The sequence below is a fragment of the Colossoma macropomum genome, unplaced genomic scaffold (assembly GCF_904425465.1).
Source record: "Colossoma macropomum unplaced genomic scaffold, Colossoma_macropomum, whole genome shotgun sequence".
Taxonomy (NCBI): Eukaryota; Metazoa; Chordata; class Actinopteri; order Characiformes; family Serrasalmidae; genus Colossoma; species Colossoma macropomum.
Genome location: NW_023494804.1, coordinates 29,979,995 through 30,004,237, shown reverse-complemented (window position 1 = coordinate 30,004,237; position 24,243 = coordinate 29,979,995). Strand labels below are relative to the sequence as shown.

General features: G+C 40.8%; 1 protein-coding gene across 2 annotated transcripts in view; it reads right to left on the bottom strand.

Annotated features, from left to right (window-relative positions):
* Positions 1-24,243, bottom strand: part of dclk1a (doublecortin-like kinase 1a) — a 99,141-nt gene that overhangs the window by 48,778 nt on the left and 26,120 nt on the right. For both annotated transcript variants that reach the window (XM_036595269.1, XM_036595270.1), the window contains exon 4: positions 3,478-3,577. In XM_036595269.1, the coding sequence (XP_036451162.1) occupies positions 3,478-3,577 (100 nt within the window). The remainder of the gene's footprint in view (positions 1-3,477; positions 3,578-24,243) is intronic.

The following is a 24,243-nucleotide window of genomic DNA, read 5'->3' as shown; positions in this document are numbered from 1 at the left end:
CTGTTATAGCTGCAAAGCGGGGAGGGGGGCACCCCCATATCAGTCGTCATGGTTTTGGAATGGGATGTCCAACAAGCTCATACAGGTTTGATAGCACTTTGGCCACATAGTGTATTTAGCTGTTGAGGCTTCTGTGTACATTTCTGTTAAATACATGGTTTCTGCTTTTTTCCCTGATGCTGAAAAATGAATAACTTGTAATTAAATGGCCCTTTAGACTGCAAATGAATTAAACAAAGGGTGGTCTCTGATTTTTGCAAGGTACTGTGGACCCTTTAGGTTTAAAGTATGAGGGGAAATGCTGTTTTCCATAGTGTGGATGGATGCACAGCATACCGTCCCATCCAAACACCACATCACCGGCATGGAGTGCTTTGCTTCGTAAAGAAAAATAATTTCATAACTTCAGATTTAATGTAATAATACACGAGTGCCAGCATGTTATAAGCGGTTGTTGTGTGGCTAGTAATAAATAAGATTCCTATAGGGAAATGATGGTCTTCGCAGGCTGTCTGTTTGGCTCCATCAGTCTTGCCATCGGCATGCTTCATATGTTCCACGCGTTTCTGATCATCAGAGCTCATTAGATGTTCACGTGGCCCCATGCTAATGCTTTTTTAATTAGGTTTCCCCCTATGATTGACTTCCTCTATTTTCCTAACACACCATGACATCTGACGGTTATTAAAAGTGACTGAAACAGAGTTGTGGCAGGCGTCAGAGTGAAGGCCTGGATAAGATGGTTGAGTGATCACAATGTACTCCCCTGATTTGATTAAGCGTGCAGGGTGCAGTGCAAACTCTTTTGTTTTACTTTGTTGAGCTGAAGAGGACCGTGGGATAGTGGAGGACTGGAGGTGAAGAAAGGTGAGGATGGGACAATGAACATCCGTGCTATTCACAAACCGCTTCTGAAAGCTCTACAGCAGTGATCCTGCCGGTACACCATCCACTGGAGTGTGGAGAGGGCAGAGAGACAGAGAGGGCTGAGAGTGCAGCTACTCAACTTTGAAGCTGTTAAGCTCAGAAAAATGTGTAACCATCCCGAAAAGGCCTTTGGGATGAAGAGACAGATATCGATGCAGAGTCAGGAGAGGGAGAGAGGCATAGCCAAACAGCTGGGGAGATGAAAGAAAGTGGAGGAGAGATGGGCACTTGGCACTTTCCTGATCTGTGGAGAAGAGAACTGGGGGCTGAGTTGGAGCTTTAGACGGCAGGATATTTCAAACGAAAAAGATGTTTAGAAGCAAAATGATGTCTTTGTGGCCAAAACGATGCAAGTACATATGGTGCAGCATGTGGCAGCAGGCCGCTAAACAGCAATCCTGATCACTGCGGTGTAGCGATGTGACGTATGCTAATAAGTCCACTGTGTTCGCTCTTTTATTCGATTTTATATAAAGAGATGTTTCTTTTTTAAAGACAAGTAAAGTCCTAATGATCTCACTCGCTTGAAGTGCATCCAGGAAAACCTCTCATCTGTATTTAGCTTTAGAGCCATATCTAGCAAGAATGGGGAGATATTTGTCTAAACATCATCAGCAGACTGCACTGCTGCTTGTTATTACATAGATATAGCATAATTCATTGGGCTATAGCTATGCTAACAAAAGGTAAGGCACTCGGAAAGAATAAACAACTCTTAAATATATCAAATATCTCACAATTTAACCCCCTACTGCACAGTTTTTTCCAGACCCGAATATTAAATTCAAAAACAATAAAAAAATGTGTGCAGGGGACCTTTTGGAGTATGTTGCCTTGAGGCAACACTGTGTGAGAAATGATATAGAGCTGTGTTCTCTAAAGCGGTTGTGGCTAAATCCATTCCACTGTCGCACAATGTTGCTTCTAGGCAACAAACATGTTTCTGCAAATTCTCATGACAGAAATATTGATACTGACCATTAAAAAAAGGTTTAAATGTGCCCGCTGAGAGATAGTATGACCAAGTACATGCATTTTATTGACTTACTCAAACTCCTCCATTTATTGTTAACCCTATTGTTGTCTTTACATATCGTCGCTGTCCAATGAAACCATGTATCTCAATTTTTTGCGATTTTTACTTTTCTGCATCATTTGAGCTCAGCAGCTGTGCTTTACATTGTGTGAAAATTTCATGATGATTGGATCAATAGAAATGCTCCAAAATTGCTTAGAATAAAAACTTTTTCCATTAACTTACATTAAAAGTAAAGAACGTTTTTGCCCTCTCCTGTAAAGTTGCTATTTTTGGAGATACATGTTTTTCTTTGGACAGTGACGATAAGTATAACGTTATTATAAAGTGAGGAAAATGAGTTTGTTGCCCTGAGGAAACACTGTGCAACAGAGGGTTAATATCTGGTGATCTCATTATATACTTATATATTTTTGTCACAAATACATTCCGGATTAAAGATAAAGACACTGAGATTCTGAGAGGGACGCATATCTTAATATGAGCATAAGGTCTGAATACTGAATACTAATAATTGATTTTTAAAATAGTTTTTTTACTGTGGGACTGCAGTTTGAGCTAATTCAGTAGAATTGTCTGTATTGATTAGATTTTAGATTTAAGATGTTTTCATTGGGCAAGATGTGATGTTTTCTGTGCAAATTCTGTGTAAGAAGTAGGAGACCATGAGGAGACCATGAACGTATAATGTAAACCTGATGCAAGCCGAACCAACATTTGGGAAATTATGGTTTCGGTTCCTGTAGTTTTCACACAAATATTCAAGCTTTAGGTCGAACATACCTTGCTGTGATAGAGCAGCAGTGAAAGCTGTGAGAGAAAAACACTGAAAGTCAGCTTTTCAAAAGGCCCCTAACTCCATACACACTTCCACAAACTGGGACAGCTGCTCATCAGCGTGTTCCCATTAGTGAAGCGGAGAGGAGCAGGAGCGGCAGCCTGGCTTTGTCTCTGCACTCGCACACACATACACAGGGCTTGTGTGGGGTTCACCGAGGGATGCGTGCCAAGACCACATGCAGCTGCTCATTTCCTGACCCGTCAAAAAAAGAACAGAGGAGAGCGGCAGTAGAGTCACTGGAGTCGGAGCTGATGGGGTGTCTAATCAGAGAAATAAGTCTCACCCAGCACATGTGGGTTGAGATGAAGACCGGCTTAATGGACCTACACATGAGCACAATACATGACTTGGAGTTGGGAACTAATTGGAACAAGGCTTTCATTCTCTTGTTGAAAGTGATGGTGTGGAGTGCAGAGGAGGGCAGGAAGAGGCTGATAGGAGAAGAAAAAAGGGGGGACAAAGAGATCAGACACGGGTAGAGGGAGGCTTTATCCCACACACAGCCTACGCTGATGAGTTCTAAGTATGCTTGAAGTGGAAGGACGGGCGTCTTTTTGTTTGAAATGAAGCCAAACAGAATGGAGGGAGAACGCTCAGGTGTGCTTCTATTTACAAAGAAGTCCTTTACTGCCACAGAAGTGAGGTGATCGAAAAACATGCAAATGCCACTCACCGCTCTCGTCCAGAAGGAAGTCGTCCTGGTAGCGGAACTTCTCAGGTCCACACGCGATGAATATGTCCTCGTCGCCGAAGAAGTCCTGAAGGCAGGTGACCTAGGGTGGGAAAAAAGAGTCTGATTTACATCAAGTACACACGAGACAACTCACAACAGAACATCAGTTTACTGAAGAATTGTAAGCTACTGTGAAACCTCTGGCTATAATATTTCAACACGCAGAGTGAGATGGCAAGCTAAAGGCCATCGCACACCTGACATGCCGCAAATCATAGCGCAGCATCGAGTAGCATCACATAGCAGAGCGTTGCTAGAATACCAGCAGGGAGAGCCGATAAAAGCCAGGTTAAAGTACATTTTTACACTCTACTCGTATAAACTGAAAAAAATATCATCACACTTGTCATCAGTTTACTACCTCTTCACAAACTGGCTGGTTTTGAGCTGAAAGGTACAAGCTGAAAAAGGCCAGGACACTAACGTGAGCTTAGCATTAGCATTTGTTTCTCTAAAAGACTGGCTGCCCTTCAAATTTCAAATGTGGCTTTCTATTGTCTCAATATTGCTTTAATTTAATGTAGTAATGGCAAAATGCTGAGTGGCCCGTTGTGACGCACTGAGAAACTGAACAGTCCTCAGAGTCATGGAACACTGGCGTACATCAACACGGAGTGTCGGTGCCGGTGGGCGTGCCTCCATTAAAAACAATGATTTCAAATTTTTCGACACTGCCTGACGCGGTGCGTCCAGCAGGGGTGAACATTACTGGATTTAAATAAAACTTAATAAATACATTATGTGGCCAATAGTATGTGGACACCTGATCATTAGACCTATATGAGCTTGTTGGACATCCCACTCCAAAACTATAGCCATGAATATGGAGTTGGCCCCTCCCTTGTGGCTAAAACAGCCTCCACTCTTCTGGTAAGACTTTCTACAAGTGCCCATTTGTCAAAAGAGCATTTGTGAGGTCAGGCATTAATGTTGGACAAGAGGGCCTGGCTCACAATCGACATTTCAATTCATCCCAAAGGTGTTCAGTGGGGTTGAGGTCAGGGCTCTGTGCAGGCCACTGGAGCTCCTCCACACCAAACTCCTCAAACCATGTCTTTATGGAGCTCGCTTGGTGCACAAAAGCATGGTCATCCCTAAACTGTTGCCACAAAGTTATAGCACACAATTGTTGTTGCTGTAGTATTATTATTATTTATAATACTTCACTGGAACTTAAGAGGGTGGCACGGTGGCGCAGTGGGTAGCGCTGTCGCCTCACAGCAAGAATGGCTTGGGTTCGATTCCCGGCCGGGCGACCAGGGTCATTCCTGTTCTCCCCGTGTCTGCGTGGGTTTCCTCCGGGTACTCCGGTTTCCTCCCACAGTCCAAAAACATGCAGTCAGGCCAATTGGACGTGCTAAACTGCCCCTAGGTGTGAGTGTGTGAGTGAATGTGTATGTCTGTCTGTCTGCCCTGCGATGGACTGGCGACCTGTCCAGGGTGTATCCTGCCTTCCGCCCAATGACAGCTGGGATAGGCTCCAGCACCCCACCGCGACCCAGAAGGATAAGCGGTTTAGATGATGGATGGATGGATGGATGGATGGAACTTAAGGGCCTCGCCCAAACCCAGACCAAACTTTACTGCTGACACTATTCCAGTATGTAGCGCTCTATTTGCATCCAACAAACCTAGATTTGTCCATCAGGCTGCCACATATTGAAGCGTGATTCATCACTCCAAAGAACGTTTCCACTGCTCCAGAGTCCAGTGGCGGCGCCTTTCACGCACTCCAGCTGGCGCTTGGCACTGCACATAGTGATCTTAGTCTTCGCTTCGCTGTCTATTATGATTTACTGCACTTGCTGTGACCAAATCAATGTTATTTGGGACAACACACTCCATCTCATGATCTATTATATTATTATATATGTGTAAATGTTTTTATTCGCTGATTTCTCAAAAGACCTTTTTTTTTAAAAAAAAACAAGATTAGTGACTCCTGAATGCTGTTAACAGGCTCTCTGTAGCTTAGTGTGGGCTGAACAACACAGCAGATAGCTAACAAGCTAGTCGGCTCCTTCAGAGACAGGCTGTAACATCTGGTCTTTAACACGTATACAAATTTAAGAATGTATTACCTGAATGCCACTTTTTTCAAGTTTTCAAGCTAGATAGTTGCTAACAAGCAGAAATTAGCATAATGTTAGTTGTTAACAAGCACATTTTTAGGGAGGGACCTCAACACAGAAAACCCCCTAAGAGGTCAAACCAAATTATGCTACTGGGTGAAAAATATAATGTGATATTTATGTGGTTGTTATCATCATAAACTACATCCTGTTACACTTTTCTGAGCATACAATGGGCATCATCAGTACTTCTAGAACACTGAACCAACACATCATCAAGATCACGTACCATAAGACAGATTTAGAGCAATTACAGAGAACCAAAGTACCTCAATGTACTCAGCTTTAATAGCACTGCTGCTCTGCTGAAGCATTTTTGTCCAACATGTATTGTGATGTTATATTTTGCCATGCCATCCATCTTTACATAAACCACAGTAAAAGCAAATTAATCAGCTGAATCTGGTATTTTTGGTGCTCTATACTGTAGGATCTTTATTAGACCTACATCAAAGCTCTAGCAGGGTGGTGCATGGCTTCGTCTGACGCCCACACACTTCACACCCCCTTAAACAAACGCTGTGGGCAACACACATGCCGACTGCCTCTGGGGGAGACAGCGAACGTGCAGGAGACAGAGAGAGAGGAGCTACAGCGAACTAGCACACGAGTTTGTGCTACTGTGGTATCAGATTAAAATATGACTGAAATAAGCAGGTGCATGCGCAGGGTAACGTGTGAGGTGAGCGTTGTTTTTAAGTACTAAATAAAGTACTACAAAGTATCTGAATGACACTTGCCAACCACTTCATTGGAAACATCTACCCTGTAGATCTTCGTTGGTGTAATGTTGGAGAATATATGGTCAGTTTCCGTCCGCACAGCCACTCTTGGCTGGATATATGTAGGTGGTAGACCATTCTCACTGACCGGTGCAAAAACTCCAGCAATACTACTGATACACTTGTACCAGCACACTACCAAGTCAACATCACTGCTGTATTGAGAATGTTCCACCATCCAAATAATATCAGGAACTGACCAATGATGAACTGAGTAGAGGGAGAAGGGTCTGACCGCAGATTTACCCCCTCAGTTTCACTCCAGCATTTTCAGGCCAGTGGAACTCATGCGCAGTAGGACAGCAGGGATACGTTCAAAAACTAAAGTTTGTTTAGCCTAAAGCTTAACATTGTGCTCAGTTTAATCCTGCATAAGGTAAAGTGTTATTCCTGTACATGTAATGTCAGTGTACACATACAGCCCCTGTATTAAGGGTAAGTTGACTGAGCTATATGTCTACATAACCCATTAGACTACCCAGACCACATCAGCTGTAGTTTGTGTAATATGTACCCCATGAATCTCTACACGGTTTCAAACCAAAGTTTGTTTTAGCCTAAAGCTTAAAATATAATGTCAGCCCAAAGCAGATTTATTGGAAATCCACATAAAACAACTGTAATGTTGATTACCCTAAAGTTCACTACAAAACCACTCGGCGCAGGCGCTGAACGCCACTGGCTTTAACCTGCTGGAGTGAAACTGTGGCTCTGCAGCTCTGCAGACAGATATTATTGGGGGGTGGAGGGCGGCTGACGACAGATGAGCTACAGTCTGTAACTGTACAATGTAAAAAATAGTTCATTTTTAACCTTCTTGAGAGAGAGATGGAACTGATATGATGGATGGATAGGTAGGTAGGTAGGTAGATAGATAGATAGATAGATAGATAGATAGATAGATAGAAATGTACTACACTGCTCTGCACGCACACACTCACAAAACATCTACAATTACACAGAACCCTGTGTAAAAATGAGCAAATCCTATATTTTTTACTACAAAAACAGTCATTCTGTGAGTGCTAACATAAAACAGAGTTGCATTGAGAAGCATAATCTTATAACTATGTTATGCCGACTAAGTGAACTCTACATTAACAACTCTAAACACAGCAAACGACACATCATTCTAGTTTACTGGTGCGCTTATTTGCCAGTTATTAGTGTTTGGTGATGACACTTCATTAAATTGACGTTGATGTTAGCTGCAAGTGTTACCAAAAAACATAAAATAGGGCCTTTTAGTACTGAACCGACAGTCAATGGAAGAAGCACAGTTCTTTTCCAGAGAACCAGGCCAGAGGATCCTTGTGCAGTGGAAAAACACTCAAAATGGACAGTGAGTGAAATTACAAGGTAGGTGTTTCTGGTACTGAGTGTGGTGAACGCATAGAGATTTTCATCATAATTTTCATTATAATATCAAACAGAGTCTGTCTTAGATCAGGAGCCAAATGCAACACATTTCAATTTCAAAAATGAAACTGAAATAAATAATAAGAATGACTGTAACAGCTCCAGGAATAACTCAGTGGAAGTATCGCAGCAGCAGTTTCCATTATCTATGGTCAATTTTACACAGGATGGGATTTATTTATTTATTTCTTTATTTATTTTTTTGATAGAACAAAGTTGAAGCAGAACAGTCGATTTAAACGACTCATTAGAATTGGCCTTAAGGTACATTTTAAATAGAGAGCTTAATGATCAAAGCAGACATTACAGAGATAGAGACGTCACCCTCGCTGCATGAGGCAGGGAATAAATGGAATGAGGGGACATCTCGACTGCAACGGACCGCCAAAAGGCTTCAGACGATACACTGAGTCCGGCTCTAATGTCTTTTTAAGGTGATTCACAGCACAGCATCTCTCTTCATTATTGCTGATCGCCTTTGACACAGGAGAGTTTAATCTAGCGATGGAGATGCCTCTCCCTCTCTCTCTCTCTCTCTCTCTCTCTCTCTCGTTCCAGTCTCATGGTCGCCTTCAGGGACGCCGCTGTGTGAACTCCATTTTACAGCTCACTAATTACAAACAATGAAACAAGCGGTAAACAAGTTCTGCATGGCAAACGAAACCCCATTCGGAGTGCGATCGAAACGGGCTTGCATAACCGGCCAAGTCCCACGAGGGGGACGGGATAGGCCGTTTCAGGGAATGAGGAAATTATTCCTGTTTCATAATCTATCCAGCCCCTCCCCACAACTCAGATGAGTTTACCATGAGGGAGATGCTCAGAAAAGCTCCAACTGCAGTCGTTTAGTTAAATGAAGAAGTGGCCCTGTGTTTACCTGTGCCTCACAATGAAAAGCCAGTGTCCATTATACCTCTCAGGTTGGCTGGATGTAGATAAGGCTGAGCCTATAGCAGTCAGGGAACACATGAGTGGGAGTGAGGTTACTGGAGTTGCACTGAGGCCTGGACACTTGCAGCCGCGCAATACCTGAAAGGCTCTTCTTCACAAAGCCCACAACATCTCAAAGAAAGAAATGAAAGCACTACTTGGGCTTTTCCATGAAATATTTCCTCACTTTCATATCCAAACGTCCAGTTTTTTGAACATTTTTTGATCTCAAATCATAATTTACCTCTTTTAGATGCAAAGCACCTCATAGATCTCTAAATGATTTCGCAAAATGGAAGGATAATGTTATGATTTTTGATTCATGTTGACTTCAGCCCTATCCAAGCTGGTTCAATTCTACTGTAATTTGCACTGTAAGTGGTAAAAGTCCAGATTAAGCATAAGATCTTATCACGTATTCACACAATGTGGGTGAGGCACCATGTAATCCAGTTAAAGCTTGGACACCGTGGGTACTAGACAGGTACTATACTGTGATCAGTGTCACCAAAGGCTGATACACGTTTTGGCTGCGCCCCTCCCAAACCCCTTTAGCAGCTACTCTTTAACTGCTTTTCATCTGCTGATCAAGCATTTGGGGGGACAAGTTTGGGCAGCTGAGCTGGTAAAACTGGGTAGGCTGGACAAAATTGGGTTGTGTGGGCAAAATTGGGTTGGGTGGGCAAGGATTGGCAAAACAGGGTAGGGTGGGCAAAACTGGGTTGGGTGGGCAAAATTGGGTTGGGTGGGCTAGGATGGGCACAACTGAGGAAGATGGGCAAACTGGGTATGATGGGAAAGGGTGGGCAAACTGGGTAGGATTGGCAAGGGTGGGCGAACTGGGTAGAATGGGCAAGTGTGACAAACTAGGTAGGGTGGGCAAGGTGGGAAAAGTGGGTAGGATGGGCAAGTGTAGGCAAAACTGGGTAGGGTGGGCAAAACTAGGGTTGGGTGGACAAAACTTGGGTTGGGTGGGCAAAACTGGGTGGGCAAAACTTGGTAGGGTGGGCAAAACTTGGTAGGGTGGGCAAAACTTGGTAGGGTGGGCAAGGGTGGGCAAAACCTGGTAGGGTGGGCAAAACTTGGTAGAAGGGTGGGCAAAACTGGGTAGGGTGGGCAAGAGTGGGCAAAACTGGGTAGGGTTGGCAAAATTGGGTTGAGTGGGCAAGGACTGGCAAAACTGGGTAGGGTGGGTAAAACTGAATAGGGTGGGCAAAGGTGGGTAAAACTGGGTATAATGTGTTTTTAATCTACAGATTTTCATTCCTTACAGGGAAAAACATCATTACTGTGCACGATAAGTGACCATATGCAAATGTAAGATTAGGTTAAAATGCAGGAGTATTAGTTTAAAAAACCCCATAAATTTAAAAGATTCTTCAGGGACCCAAAGATCCTTCATCAGTAGCATAACTCCAAACGAGTTTTAAGGGTGCAGACAGATGTTTGTCAGCATATTCAGTTGAAAGAGAAAAGGAAGAAGGAGGAGAGGAAGAACAGTGTCAGTAAACAAGGGTCAGTCATGTCCGAAGTGGCACCGGCCTTGGAGAGGAAGAGTTTTCTGAAGTGCCTTGCAGAAAAGCAGGTAAAAACATCAAAAGGATGCCTTCCTGATGTAAGAGGAAAGCAGCTGAGCCTCAGAGCACAGCTCAGCGGGGCTCCTGGAGAGAAAGAGAGGGATACATGAAAACAGAGGAGAAGAGTACAGAGAAACAGGTATTTGGAAGGAGGAGGGAGGGCAGTGTGGAAGTCTGAAAGGCCAAGGCAGCGTTTCGGCCTGCCGGAGATAGCTTTCCCACAGACACAAAAAGGAGCTTTGATGTCGCGAACGTATGTAAAACGAGTTCCATTACGCAACACACTTGCTCCGAAGTTCTCTGTCACTCAGAGTGGAGCGCAGGAAAAGAGGATGAGGGATGGAGTTGGCACACTCAGCTGGGGAGCCATCAAAAAAAACAAGCGAATATAACATGAGGACGGTTTCAGAGCTGGCAGTTTATCAGTGATGAGGCCACTCTGGAGTCGTTGCTTATGTAATTGAAGCTGAAAAAAGGAGCAGTTTGAAAGAGAGAAATGAATGAACTCCAGCTGGGGACAGGGCATGGAAACTGCTGGGAAAACATGAATCAGGAGTTATGCATATGATAATAATCCTACAAATATGGATATAGAATCTGTCTTTTGCTTCTCTTACCCAGATAAATACATCTTCAATGTTGAAGGGATACAGAACCCAGATCAGGCGCACTGCAGCTTTAGATCCGAACATGCAGAATACACGTTTTGTTAACAGAGTCACAGATGAAATAAAGACGTGTTCTTTGCTAATCAGCCTCTGTCCTGGTCTGTAAGACTTCTGTTATTCATGATTGCAAGTGCTGTCAGTCCAGTCAATGCAGTAAATGCAGTAACACTGCCATCTAGAGGACAAAACACGAACTACATTAGATTAGTGCCCTCACAATGTTTACTCAGTCTCTGAAGTCGTGTATCATTCTGTAGCCGGAGTCATGCCCATATTAGGAGCTTGACTTAATATGTTTTGATTTAAATACAGTTTTCCCTACAGTGTCACCGGATTCGTTGAATTACAAAGTCTTTTAGCAGTCAAAATACAATTAATGCTACATGCCTGCTACAGGCAAACTAAGACTCCCGCAATGGAATTACATTGTACAACAGTGAGTCTACTATTAAACTTGAACACTTAAACCTTGCTGCTTTTTGTAGGGTATATTAGTGACACTGCCAGTCTTATGATGTCAGTTCAATGTGCAGCAGTGTTAGCTTGCATTTAGCAATATTCGATCAGTTGTCTGCAAAAGTTTGGGCACCCCCGGTCAAAAAAGACAATTTGTTGATTTTGTTAAAGTGAAAAAATAAAACAAAGTTTTTCAAAAGTTATGTCATATTAATATTTTAGTTTTTTTTAGTATATTAAACTCAGCAAAGAAATACACTGTGTAAATTGTGCATCAAAATTTTGCAGAGAAAAAGTACAAAGCTGTTCCCTGTTAACTTTTTTGAACTATAGTGTGTTCAAACTTTTGCATGTGATACATAATGCAGAGGTTTCAGTGACGTTCTAAAGAAAAATGTTTGGAACATTTTAGTTTATCACCAGCTGTAATAACAGCAATTTTTTAAGAACTCCATTAATTTTCCCCACAGAGAAATCTGACACAGAGTTCCTAACACAGGCAAGACGCCGACTACAGAGCGACAACACAACTTCAGTGGTCTATTACAGTCCTTTAGGACATGATGGAGTGCATCATGATCGTGAAATCATGTCGGTATCGGTAGATATTTAGATCGCTATTCCAAACAGATAATTGTTGATAAATTAATTGTACTCTGTAAGAGCAGAACGTTTAGGCGATGCTGGACGACTGAGCTAAAATGTCTGCATTTTATTTGTTTTACTGCATTTGTGACCCACTACAAATAAATGTTACATTTCTCTGTAATATTAATCTCAATAAATATAATGTATAGTTGTTTATGTACTGGCAGTGGCATATATGTATAAGATTGGATATCAGCGTCAGCCCAAAATTCCCATGAAACACCAACTTTCAAGATTCAATTTAATCATTTTGGAATAATAGTTTTAAAAGAACGCAGACTTATTTGGACATGAATATTACTATAATCAAATATAATTAATTCTAATATTCCAAAATCAATGCTGCAGTTAAATGTGCTACATTCAGAGTGATGCAGTGATGTTTTTTCCTCCCAGGATATGCCACAGTGTGGTCGTTTATACCTGAGCTGTATCTTATTTCTTAATATGAAATTAGCACAGAAATAGCTAACAATAGCTAACAATTTGGCTGAATATAACCTTTTAAAAATGATTTCCAGATCCGACGTGATTGATACTTGCTTTCCATGTATCAGTCCTGAAATATGTGGGTTTGCTTTGCTGGTAAATGGTAAATTTATTTCCCCAGAATGAGGATACTGTGACAATATTTTGCTTCATATACAATCATATACAACTCACGTCATGCCAAATGTCTCATTTTTCCAGTTACATAATGAGAGGACGTATTCCGTTCCTATCCATATTAACAAGAATTCTTCATATGTACATCTGATTTTGCAAATAAATGTAAAGGAAGGTCAGTTACATAATACATGAACATAGAAGATACACAGAAGGCCTTCGTCATTCAGAGAGATAGAGAGTCAGTGTTCCTGTGATCCACTAGATGGCACTGTTCACTTGCACTCTAAAGCTCTTAGGGAGTCTGCAGTACACATCCTCTCTCCAAACGTCTTGCTCTAAAGGGGTATCGGGTGTCAGAAGTTATCTGTCTCATCTGTTTGGTACAAACACAGGAAGTCATGGTAGTTTAGGTGCATTTAAGCACCTCTGTCATCAGTCTTCACCAAAACCGACAGCAGATATCAGAACATCTCCACACAGAAGTCAGTAAATGTAGACTTTCCAGTTGGTGTTATCTGTAAGGCTTGGCACAAAACATAAAGCAGAGCAGCTGACATGGTGGTTGTGTTGTAAACAGGCTGGTTTGTGCCTGTATTTATGAGGACAGTAATGACAGGGCTTAAGCTGCCAGCCTGCACAGTTCTGCCACAGTAATAAGCTGCTGTGGTGTGGGCTTTGATAGAACTGCGTGTGAATGCACGTTTGCCTGTCGTTGGAGCGAACCACGACTGACAAAGGTGCTAACGTGCTTTGGAGAGCTGACAGCTACATCTCTGATCAGAGCGCACTGGAGAGACAGACAGACAGACAGGCAGACCGACCTTCATGTACTCAGAAAGCTACCTGTGTACTGTACTCGCTTTCAAACGGCTGGTTTAACTAACACTGGCCATCAAATGTTTGGGGCACCTGGCTTTTCTATGTGTTTTAATGTAATTAAGCCTGTTTTCTTTGTCAAATTTGCAATAGAGTAACATATGAAAGACTAACCAAGTTTATTTTGAGGAAAACAGTAGCATGTTTAAATATTTGTGACCATATTAATGACAGTGCTATGTTGGGAATAACGCCATTCCCCACACATTTTATCCTCTTGTAATGTCAGCACTCAATAACAAACGTTGAAGCTGTGGTCAAAAGAGTTTCAATACAGTCTTTTAATAGTTCGGCAAAGAAAACTGTCAAATCATTTTTAAGCAAAGACTACTTTTAATATAAAGACACTTCATTTTTAATAATAACCATGTATTTTATCCTAAGTCCTTTGTAGTATTTTTTCTACTTAATTCAAACAATTCAGAGACAAAAAGTACTTGTTCTGCCGTTTAATCTACTCTTCATCTTTATTAATGTGATGTGTCAATGATGCATTTATTTAAAAATATGATTTAACTAGCTAAAAAGGTACAGATTTTATTTTGTTTGTGCCAAAAACACCCATTTTGAGCAGGAAAGCAAAAGCATATGAACATTTATGCCTGTCACAGTTATAACATAATCTCCTGATCACAAATATTTGAGCTGACTGCAATTATTTTTCAGTTATTAACTTTCACAATCATATGTTTACATTGCACCAAGCAAAATGTCAACTGGGGGCGTTAGATCACTCACTGGTCTTAGGAAAACAACGAAAGTTCTAACTTCCTGACCGGTGAAATTTTAGAAGGCAGCGGTGAACAATGGTCATGTATGTGAGCTGGAGCTGTGCTGTCGTTAGTTGGGAGCTATAAAATATCAACAACTAGGAATCAAGATGATCAGTCAGTCTGGCCACTTTAGGCTTTAACGGTTAAGCAAAAAACAAATTGTTAATGAAGATTACAGGGCAATTACTCGTCAGCAAAAGTTTCATTATCATGTCAGACCTACTTTTATTGTTACTCTAATGAAACAAAGCAATCATAAGAGTTGATGTAAATTGCATTCTGAAAATATGCAGGTTTGCTCAAAAACCATCACAGTGCATCAAACAATAAAGGCAACTTGGTGCTTCTTTTATACAGTGATAGAAAACATGGCACCATGCAGAAAGCACAAATCCCACATGCTGATCTGTTTTGTGGACATTTATGCTTTCTAAGGTTGGGCGGTGTCTACTTCATACCTTCAAAGCATCTACACATATCACTGCAGTATACGGTTTTACCGGGATCATGTCAAACCATCTATCTAACAACTACTAAGCGTTAACAGTGCTGCTGGCTAGGACAGAGCAGCTGGTTAGCATTAGCTTTGTTATGATGACAGCTCTGCTCACCACAGAACGCATAAGATTCTGGCTAACTAAAGCACAGTTTAGACGATAGTGTTTCATGCCACATTCATCCTGTTTTGTGGTATTTGGATCTGCAGACTGATCAGCTACCTAATTTTAGTGAGCAGGCTACAGACCCAAACAGTGCCACACAGCGCAGTGCAGGTTTGTTATATATGTTATGTACTTTATTGGTCCTACAAGGGAAATCTGTCATTTTGCTGCATAACTATGCCCAATCAGGGAGCAGCACAGCATCGCCAGGAGTGCAGCACCGTCTGAGGCAGTGGGGGGTTAAGTGCCTTGCCCAAGGGCACTACCAGGTAGACCGAGTCAGTCGTGGGATTTGAACCCACAACCTACCTGTCGTTAGTTGGGAGCTACAAAATATCGACAGTTTGGAAGCAAGATAAGTCAGTCTGGCCACTTTAGGCTTTAACGGTTGCATTAAGCAAAAAACAAACTGCTAATTAAGATTACAGGACAAGGAACGCGGGCAGGAACACGGTCAAGTGCTTGGAGTTAGAGTGGAAGCTGAAATTTAGCCTGTTTAAGCGTTGTGTGTAGCTACTAGCCCTCGCTGAGCTACTATGCTTAGCTTTTTTGTTCTTCCAGTCTCTGATTTTTACCTTTTTTCTATTAGCACCACCTACTGGTGAGCTCCCACGTGTTCATCTGGCTGTTTAGTAGCGGAATAGAATTGACATTGTTCTGAAACATTATCATTATTTTTAAATGCCAGCTTCATTTTAAATACTGCAGTTTACCTTTATTAAGGTCTAAGGGCAGGTTTCAGTAAATTAAAGAGGACAAAGTCTCTGAATGTATCAGAAATCATATGTTATGAATATATAACAGTAAGAAAATTCACATTTCAAAAGAAGACAAGGTGTCCACAAACTTTCGACGGGCAGTGTATATCACACACACACACACACACACACACACACACACACAAATCTCCCTCCCACCCATACACCCCTTCACACACACTCTCTCACACACACCCTGCAGTGCAGTGAGTAACGAGTGGTCTCAGCATGGCTGGCTGAGCCAGAGGGAGAGGAGGTGGAGAGGGCTCCACGTGAAGAGGACAGAAGCACCAGAGGATCTGGGGGCTGGACGCAGGCAGCTGAGGGGGGCTCGTGTGTATGTTTGAGTGGTGCGTGAGTGGGAGAGGGATGTACGTGTGTGTCCACCTTCATTCGTGCATGGGCAGTGTGCCCACAGCCTTTAGCAAACTGTAACATTTTAGCTTTAATTCATGACTGTAGAATGTCAAATAGTCGATTATATCCTCTCAGTCACTCTTACTCAAGAAAAACATGCAAAGAAGACGAGCTTTTACTCATGCTATGCTCTTAAAAACAAAGGCTTCTTCAAACAAATGGTTCTTGGTTTGGACAAACAGAATCTTACAATCTTAAAAAAAGGTTCTGCACACCAGCACATTCTATGTACTAAAATGGTTCTTTAAAGAAACAAACAGTGAAAAGTGGAATCTAAAAAATCCTTGTCTTTGTGTGTTTTATCCCTAAGACGTCTAGAGTAATTACTATCCCTCTGCTGTAATGTTTGAATATAAAAACCACGCAAACATTTTGTGACCAATACCAATTACAGTTTTAAAGGGCTAAAAAATCTGATGACCATCGATTTAAATTTACAGCATTTATCAGACACTCTTATCCAGAGCGACATACAAGTTGATGAATTTACACAGGTAGGTGAAGGTAGTGTTAGGAGTCTTGCCCAAGGACTCTTATTGGTATAGTGTAGGGTGCTCACCCAGGTGGAGACTGAACCCCAGTCTACAGCATAGAGGGCAGTGGTGTTACCCTACCACACTATGTTTATATTTTAGAACAAAATTTTGCACTCCCATAATTTTAGTTCAGCCAGACGTTAAGAAGAGCCCATTTTGTCCTTTCAATAAAAATCAAATCACCTTGGGAGCCACAACATTTTATGTGCATATTACCATGTTGGCTGTAAGTATGTCTCAGTGTGTGCTGATGTTCTAGTTCAGGCTAAAAATATAATATAAATAAAAACACAGACTTACTATGCTCAGCTTTAAGCTTTAGGTCAGCTATAGCCGCTTTTCTCACATCTCCGGCAGGAAAAGCGGAATAATTCCACCTTAAATGGTGCCTGAGGCTCCAGAATGAACTGCTGCACCATTTAAGGTGGAATGGGAAAATCTGAACAAGAATCAGACTTCAGCCTCATGACATTTTAGTGTTTGTCAGTTTCTCGTTGCAGATTAAACGTATCAGGAAACCAGCTGCAGTGATTATAAACACAAGTAAGTCCATTCGTCTCTAAATTATCGATGTTTATCTTAAATCTCTCTCTTTGCTGTTTCGTTAGCTGCTAGCTAGGCGAGACTGTTGTCTGTGTTGCTATGGTGACCAGCAGTCTGCGCTGATCTTCAGGGTTAAACGGGTGAATTAGCAGTTCTATATTAACTCCAGAGTTTAAGACCATTTATTGTTAAACTGTGTTGAACGATCAGCAGAGCTTTATTTTACTGTAAAGGAGGATTATTTTATTTTTACCTACTAATCTGATTCAGCTGTGGAGCCACAACAGGGCAGTAAAAGAGCCACACGTGGCACCGGAGCCACATGTTGCCGACCCCTGAGTTAAACAGTGCTTCACTGACAAACATTATTGACACCTCTTAAACAGAGGAAACTCACAGTCTTACAATAATAAAAATATTGTAGCACTGGATGCGGTTTTTCCAGACTTTTTTGCAGTTATGGTTTCTGTTAATTAGCCCTTATTATTCATATCTGTCACTGGCTTCTGTGTTATAATGTTATTGTTATGCCGAGGGTTTATATTTGGACTTTTGATTTTATTATTCCAACCATGATGGTGTTTTGCGTTTAAATCCACCAGTTCAAGCGGCTTCGGTCTATCCTATCATAGGAAGATCAATCTGTATTGAAAGATTTGAGTTTTTCCTGGGTATTCCAATATAAAAATGACAAGAATGTGGCAAAATCATAAAGAACGTAAATCCTTAATGATAATAAATATCTCCTGTTCTACTTACGAACCCAAATGTGGTATCAATTGAAATTTTTAAATTCATTCTTTACATATTTTATTCTACAAAATACAGTTTCAGTAAGCAGTGAGTAAGATACTATTATACTACTATAACTTTAATATGTGCTTTCATCATAGTCAACAATAAGCAGGACTTCTAAGGGTTAATGGGCTGCCAGATACTGTAAGTCAGCCGTTTAGACATGCACTCAAAACAGCTGCTTTGCCAGCAGATGAGGACACGCATCACGTTAAATATTCCAAAGGCAGCTTCTGAAAAAGCGCAAACGCATCCGCTTTCACAGCAAACCTCGATCCCTCTGTAAGAAGGGAAGTTGCTGCGCTGAAGAAGCTTTCTAAAATTACATTTCATGGGTTGTCTTGTTCTTAGCCGCAGCTCTGCTAATTCAGCAACCGGGGAAAAAAAACACTGAGACTTGCTATTTCTGTCAGATTTTAAAAAAAGTGCTAGAGACTCAAAGTTCTTCTTGCAGCTAAACTGTCTCCAAACAGTCCACCTTGGCCTAGAGGCAGAGGAGCAGACAGCGATGGAGAGAGGGAGGAGTATATATAGCTGTGAACCGGTACTCTGTGTCTAGCAATGATGATAACAGGACCATCTTAAAGGAAAACGATCAGAACCCAGAAAACTCTTCTTCTTCAGAAAGATTTAAGGCGGAGGGAACCGCTGGGATGAGACATTCACAGGAAATGAGCATCATTAAAGCGGCAGTCTGGCCTAAAACTAGAGTTTAAGAAGTTATTTTAACCCTTGTGTGGTGTTGATGTGTTTGTTACTCAGTGGTCTGCTGGACCCACCGCATTATTGTTTTTAAATCAATACAGCCACAAAAATTTATGTAAAAATACCAGATGTTTAAAATATCACAAGTGTCCAGCGTAGGGTTCTCCTTTAGCAGCTGTAGCCAGTCAGCAGCCTGTCCATGTTGTCCACCCTCACACACACACACACACACACACACACACACACACACACACACACACACACTAACAGCAGGCCATGTAGGAGGAGAACAGAGTGAAGGACACAGCACCTCCACACTTTTACTCCCCGCTGGTTCAGCCCAACACCACATGTGTAATATAAATGTGTGGGGGGTGAACAGAGTGAAGACACTGAAAATTGGTTATTTTATATGTTCTTCACAGAAAATGAGCAAAAGACAAGAATCTGAGGCTGAAATAATAATAAATCATCATTTTTTCTTTTGGTAAACATTGAAAACGGGTCCCACAGACCTGAACACCACACAAGGGCTAAAGGTATTCTGTTATGCATCGTTTCCTCAGCCTCATTGTTTTGAAAGAATTCAAGATTTTATATTGTTGTTGTTCCTCCATTTTCTCTCACTACAATACCCAGCATGCATTACACCAATGCACCATACAACCATTGGGAATCCCTATAAAGTTGCCCAATTTTGACTGCTAGCCTAGCCACTGATCTATAAGCAATTTAGCACCAATGTAACTTTTCCCTTTTATCTTTATTCAGAAAATGCTAATCCAGGTGGATCTAGTCCCAATTTCTACATTTTATTAATGATTAAGTATCAATATTGGCAGATACATTGCACAAACATCAGATATTGGTCCACCACCAGTCGACTATTCAATGATTTAGAACAATGAATTAAATGAAAGAATTTAAATGAATTAGTATGTTAACCCCCAACAAAGTGGACCTCAGAGGAAAAAATAAAATACAAAAAAAAAAACAGACATGGCCCATTAAAAGATGTCGTTGAACCTTTGACACAACTAAAGACTGGCCTGTATTGTTGTGATCAAACGTATTTACATTTATTGGTTCATCAGTTCATCCTAACACCCATCTGGAACATCAGAGAATACTTACAATATCACACTTAAACAACCTGTGATTTGGTAGACGCTCATTTGTAATGGTGCAGCCTTGTTTTATATTAATACTGCAAAAGCCAATATCACAATAATGCTAACATTATGATCATGAGTATGAGTACACTAACGAGGCTTCATTCATCTACTTAACGGTTTCATGACTGCACCTACTGTGAACGGCTCTAGAAGGTGAAACACTGTGATTGTGACTGTAATATGTTGCTGCATTTGAGGCCACTTTACGGCCTGTCATATAAAAAGCCAGTGTTCTCCAGAACATCTACAGACTGTATTGATGCAGCGCTGATTGTGTTCCAGCCCTCTGTTCTCAGAGGCTAAAGCTGGGCGGTATGTAAACAACAAATTGCAATTTTGACAGCTGGCTACAACGAGAGGGGCCAGTATTGATCGCCCTTGCTCCATCTCTCTCTCTCGCCTCAGTGTCCTAACTTAGCCTGGCTACAAACAAAACTACAAACAGGCAGAAAGTCCTGGGGACAGGAGGACAGACCAAACTCTTCAATAACGCCTGGCCAATATGGAGATTTTGTGAGTGTAACTACTTTTGAGGAGCTAAACTTCTGATAACCAATAATATCAACTGATATAATTTTATATGGTCAAAAATTAAAGTAGTTGTAAACGTTCAGGGTGAAATTTGAGGCATGTTCTGTTGCTGACGCCAGCCTTTATCAGCTTCAGTTTCCAGGCTGTTATATTTGCTTCCAGAATTTGCTGTTTAAGTGGAATCTATTCTCCATCTACCTGTGCAGCGTTTCCTGTGCCACTGGCTGCCGCACAACCTTAAAGAATAATAGATCCACCTGATGGTTGACAGTATGTAAGGTGTTCTTTACATCAAATACTGTTCCTTTTTTCTCCAAACATGCTTTTGATGATTGTGGCCAAAATATTCAATTCGTGCTTCATCAATCCACTGCACGTTTTCAAAATGCATCTTATTTAGATGTTGGTTTGAATGTTTTAGATGTTGACTTTTGTGACGAAGTTAAAGGTTAGATGACTCTTCAATGCAGATCATGTTTGTTTCCCCTAACTGCCATTTTTAATGACATTTCAGAAAGTGGAAACTGTAAGCTGGATGGGCTTTGACACCTCTTTAAACAGCCTTTCCCTGCTTTGCCGTTCTCAGTTGTGAGATTTCTTCAATTCGAATAAACAAGCCTTTAAGGGGTATTCTGGCCTAAAAATAGCATTTGATATGTTATGTAATATCCACAGCATTGTGTCTCTTAGCCTCACTGGTTTGACAGGATTCATGATTTCATCCGTCAATGTTCTCTCAGTAAACAGAGTTTTTCAAAATTTGTTCTCACCTTCAAGTTACATCATCAGAAGGGGGTTTACAAGCCTTTAAACTGGAAGATCCCAATCTGGAGATTATTGTGGCACCATTGCAGGATGTGAGTAGACGTGTTTATAACAGAGGCAGCAACTGCCCCTTCAAATATTATAAATGTTGTTGAGGGGGGGCTTCCCAGAGTTTTTAGTGGTTTTGCTGGTTTCTGTTAATTAGCTATAATTTTCTTATCTTTTATCTCTCTCTAGAAAGATTCGCGTTTGTGTTTTAATGCTATATTCAAGCTAAAGATTAGATTTGAGTGCATTTTACATATTTCTGTTATTGTAGTTAGGCAGTGTTTTGTGTTTTACCGGTTCATTCTACAGGCATAGAAATGCATAGGTCAGGACTATAAGCTCCACCCTCTGTAAAGATTGGTGTCTGAAAAATGAAACTGCTAAATCCTCTCAAGTGAGGGTTCTCCAAACAGCAGAGGTGCCTGTTCATTACAACATGAAAATACTAATTATCAGTGCTTTATCTGCCAATTTTACCAATACCCATAGATCTGCAGGACAACAATAAGGGCTGGTATTATCACTTGGCGTCTACTCTCCATAGCAGACGCATAATCCATCAGCGACAGGCAGACAAACAGCAATCGGACAGAAGGACAGGTAGAACTGCCAGTACCCTGAAAAAGTCAAGTTCAAAGAGCAAGCATGGCTTACAGAGACGCCATCAGGAACACATTACTGACAGATTGACTGTCAAACGCTAACAGACTGAAAGGCAGGGTCAATTAACATGTGCACAGCACTCAGCCATGCTGACACATGATGAGCAACAGGCTGACAGAAAGCAATACCCACAATTCATAACAATCAGTTATGGGATCACTAGAAAAAGCTCCACGATAAAGGAATACTCCATATTTCAACCTAACCTGCATCTGCTGCACAGAGCACAGAGTCAATTACCATAGAAAATAAATATAATTTCACTGTACTATTAAGAAACACTGACATAAAAAGAACTTAAAGCAGAAGCCAATGGGCAGTTGACTTGTAGTAAAGTATTTTCACTGTCGAAGTACTGTAAAATTTAATGGTCAATATCCATTTTTTAAAAAAAAAGTCAATGCATCTAAATAATCCATGCTGTATTTGAACACTACTGTTGTTCGTTTACAGAAATTGAATGCAAACCCATAAAAACAGTCACCTTTATTTCCACAGATATTTGCATTTATTTCAATGGTAGTTACTGTTATTATTATTGTAAAATACTGTATGTTACAACAACTAGTGAAACTGTTGAATTACAGTGAAAGTTAATATTTCAAAGAAGCTAAATTACTGTAATTTTACAGATTTTAACCATCATTGAGAAAATATTCTTTTACTGTTAATTTGTTTGGTTTTGTCTGGCACCCCTGCTGCCAGACTTTTTTATCATTTTCTCAGAATTTTTCACAGTGTACTTTAGAGATAGATTTTGAAATTTGATGATCTACGATCTCTCATTCCAGCATTTTACTGACCTAAATGGAACAGTCTTGGCTTTGTTCCATATGGAGCTGTCCATTGACACTGTCACAGCCTGAACACAGTCAGACAGAACCATCACATAGTGGTATTTGAATGCTTTGTGCCATAACTACGAATACAACAACATTTGAAATGTAATTCACAACAAGAGAAAAGATGGTACAAAATGTTATTTTTGATTTTGATAAATGAATGTACCTGTATGCACATCAAACAAAATTTCTCTCGCTGAGATAAAGGTTGCACATCTCATCTATGCCTAGTTGCTTTGTGATAGTGAATGAATGAGACATCTGTCACTAAAATGGCCTGAATAAGCAGCACATTTAAAAGGTTGTGAGTCTTATTACTAAATAAATGAGACTTGTCTCTCTGTCTCTGTCCCTCTGCAAATTGGAAAAGTAAACTATATATATATATATATATATATATATATATATATATATATGCTCAAAATGTAATTGGAAAAAAAATTACATTAACTTCCATTCAAAACTAAGAATGTTTTTTCCTTCTTCTGTAAAGTTAACATTTTGGACACACAAGGTTTTGTTCAGCAGCGTATATTATATATTATATATATATTATATATATATATATATATATATATATTTACTGTTACAGCTTGCATTTTTTTCAGGACACTTGCTTTCAGTAAGAAATCTGCAGGGATATTTTTCAACACCTCCAAAGTTCAGTCTTAGAACTTGGTTGAACTTTCTTCTTCTCACAATCCAGTTAACCCCAAACACATTCATCTCTCAAAGAGAAAGCTTCAAATGCTGTTTATTGGATGGTGACCATTTTGGTGGTCTACCAGGTCTTCTACGGTTGTTAAGAGTCCCATTTTCTCTGTATCTTTTAATCAAACTCCTGTTTTTTTTCACTTATTTTCCTTTGACCTTCCCCTTCCTTTGTGCAAGTGGACAATCCTCAGAAATGCCTCATGAAAATTAAAGGAATAAAAGGTGGTCTCTGTCTTTTACACAGTATATTCCTCCCTTCCCTGTTCAGGGTATCATATTTCTCTTTTTTTAAAATATGTAAAGGTTGTATCCCATCTACAATGTTCAGCTGGTCACATTCAAACAGCTCATTTGTTTTATCTATCAGGAATCAATCCAGCTAACAGCTGATCAGTAATGCCTGGCCCATAGCTGAAACTGAGACCATGATCCTTGATCCAAGAGTATTCACTTGCTTGTGTTCCACATCTTGAATTACGAAGGCAGTCGTTAATCTGGTCGGAGTCCAGGTGAGGCAGCTCAGGTTGGGCCTGTTGGGGGGTAGGGAGATGAGCTCAGCGTGACGCAGGGGGGTCAGCCGGTGACACGCTGCACGGCTCGCCAAGCCAACACACTCATCCACCAGCCCACTACCATGTGGAGACCCACCAGCAGGTTTGCGCATTTGTTTGTGTGCGTGTAG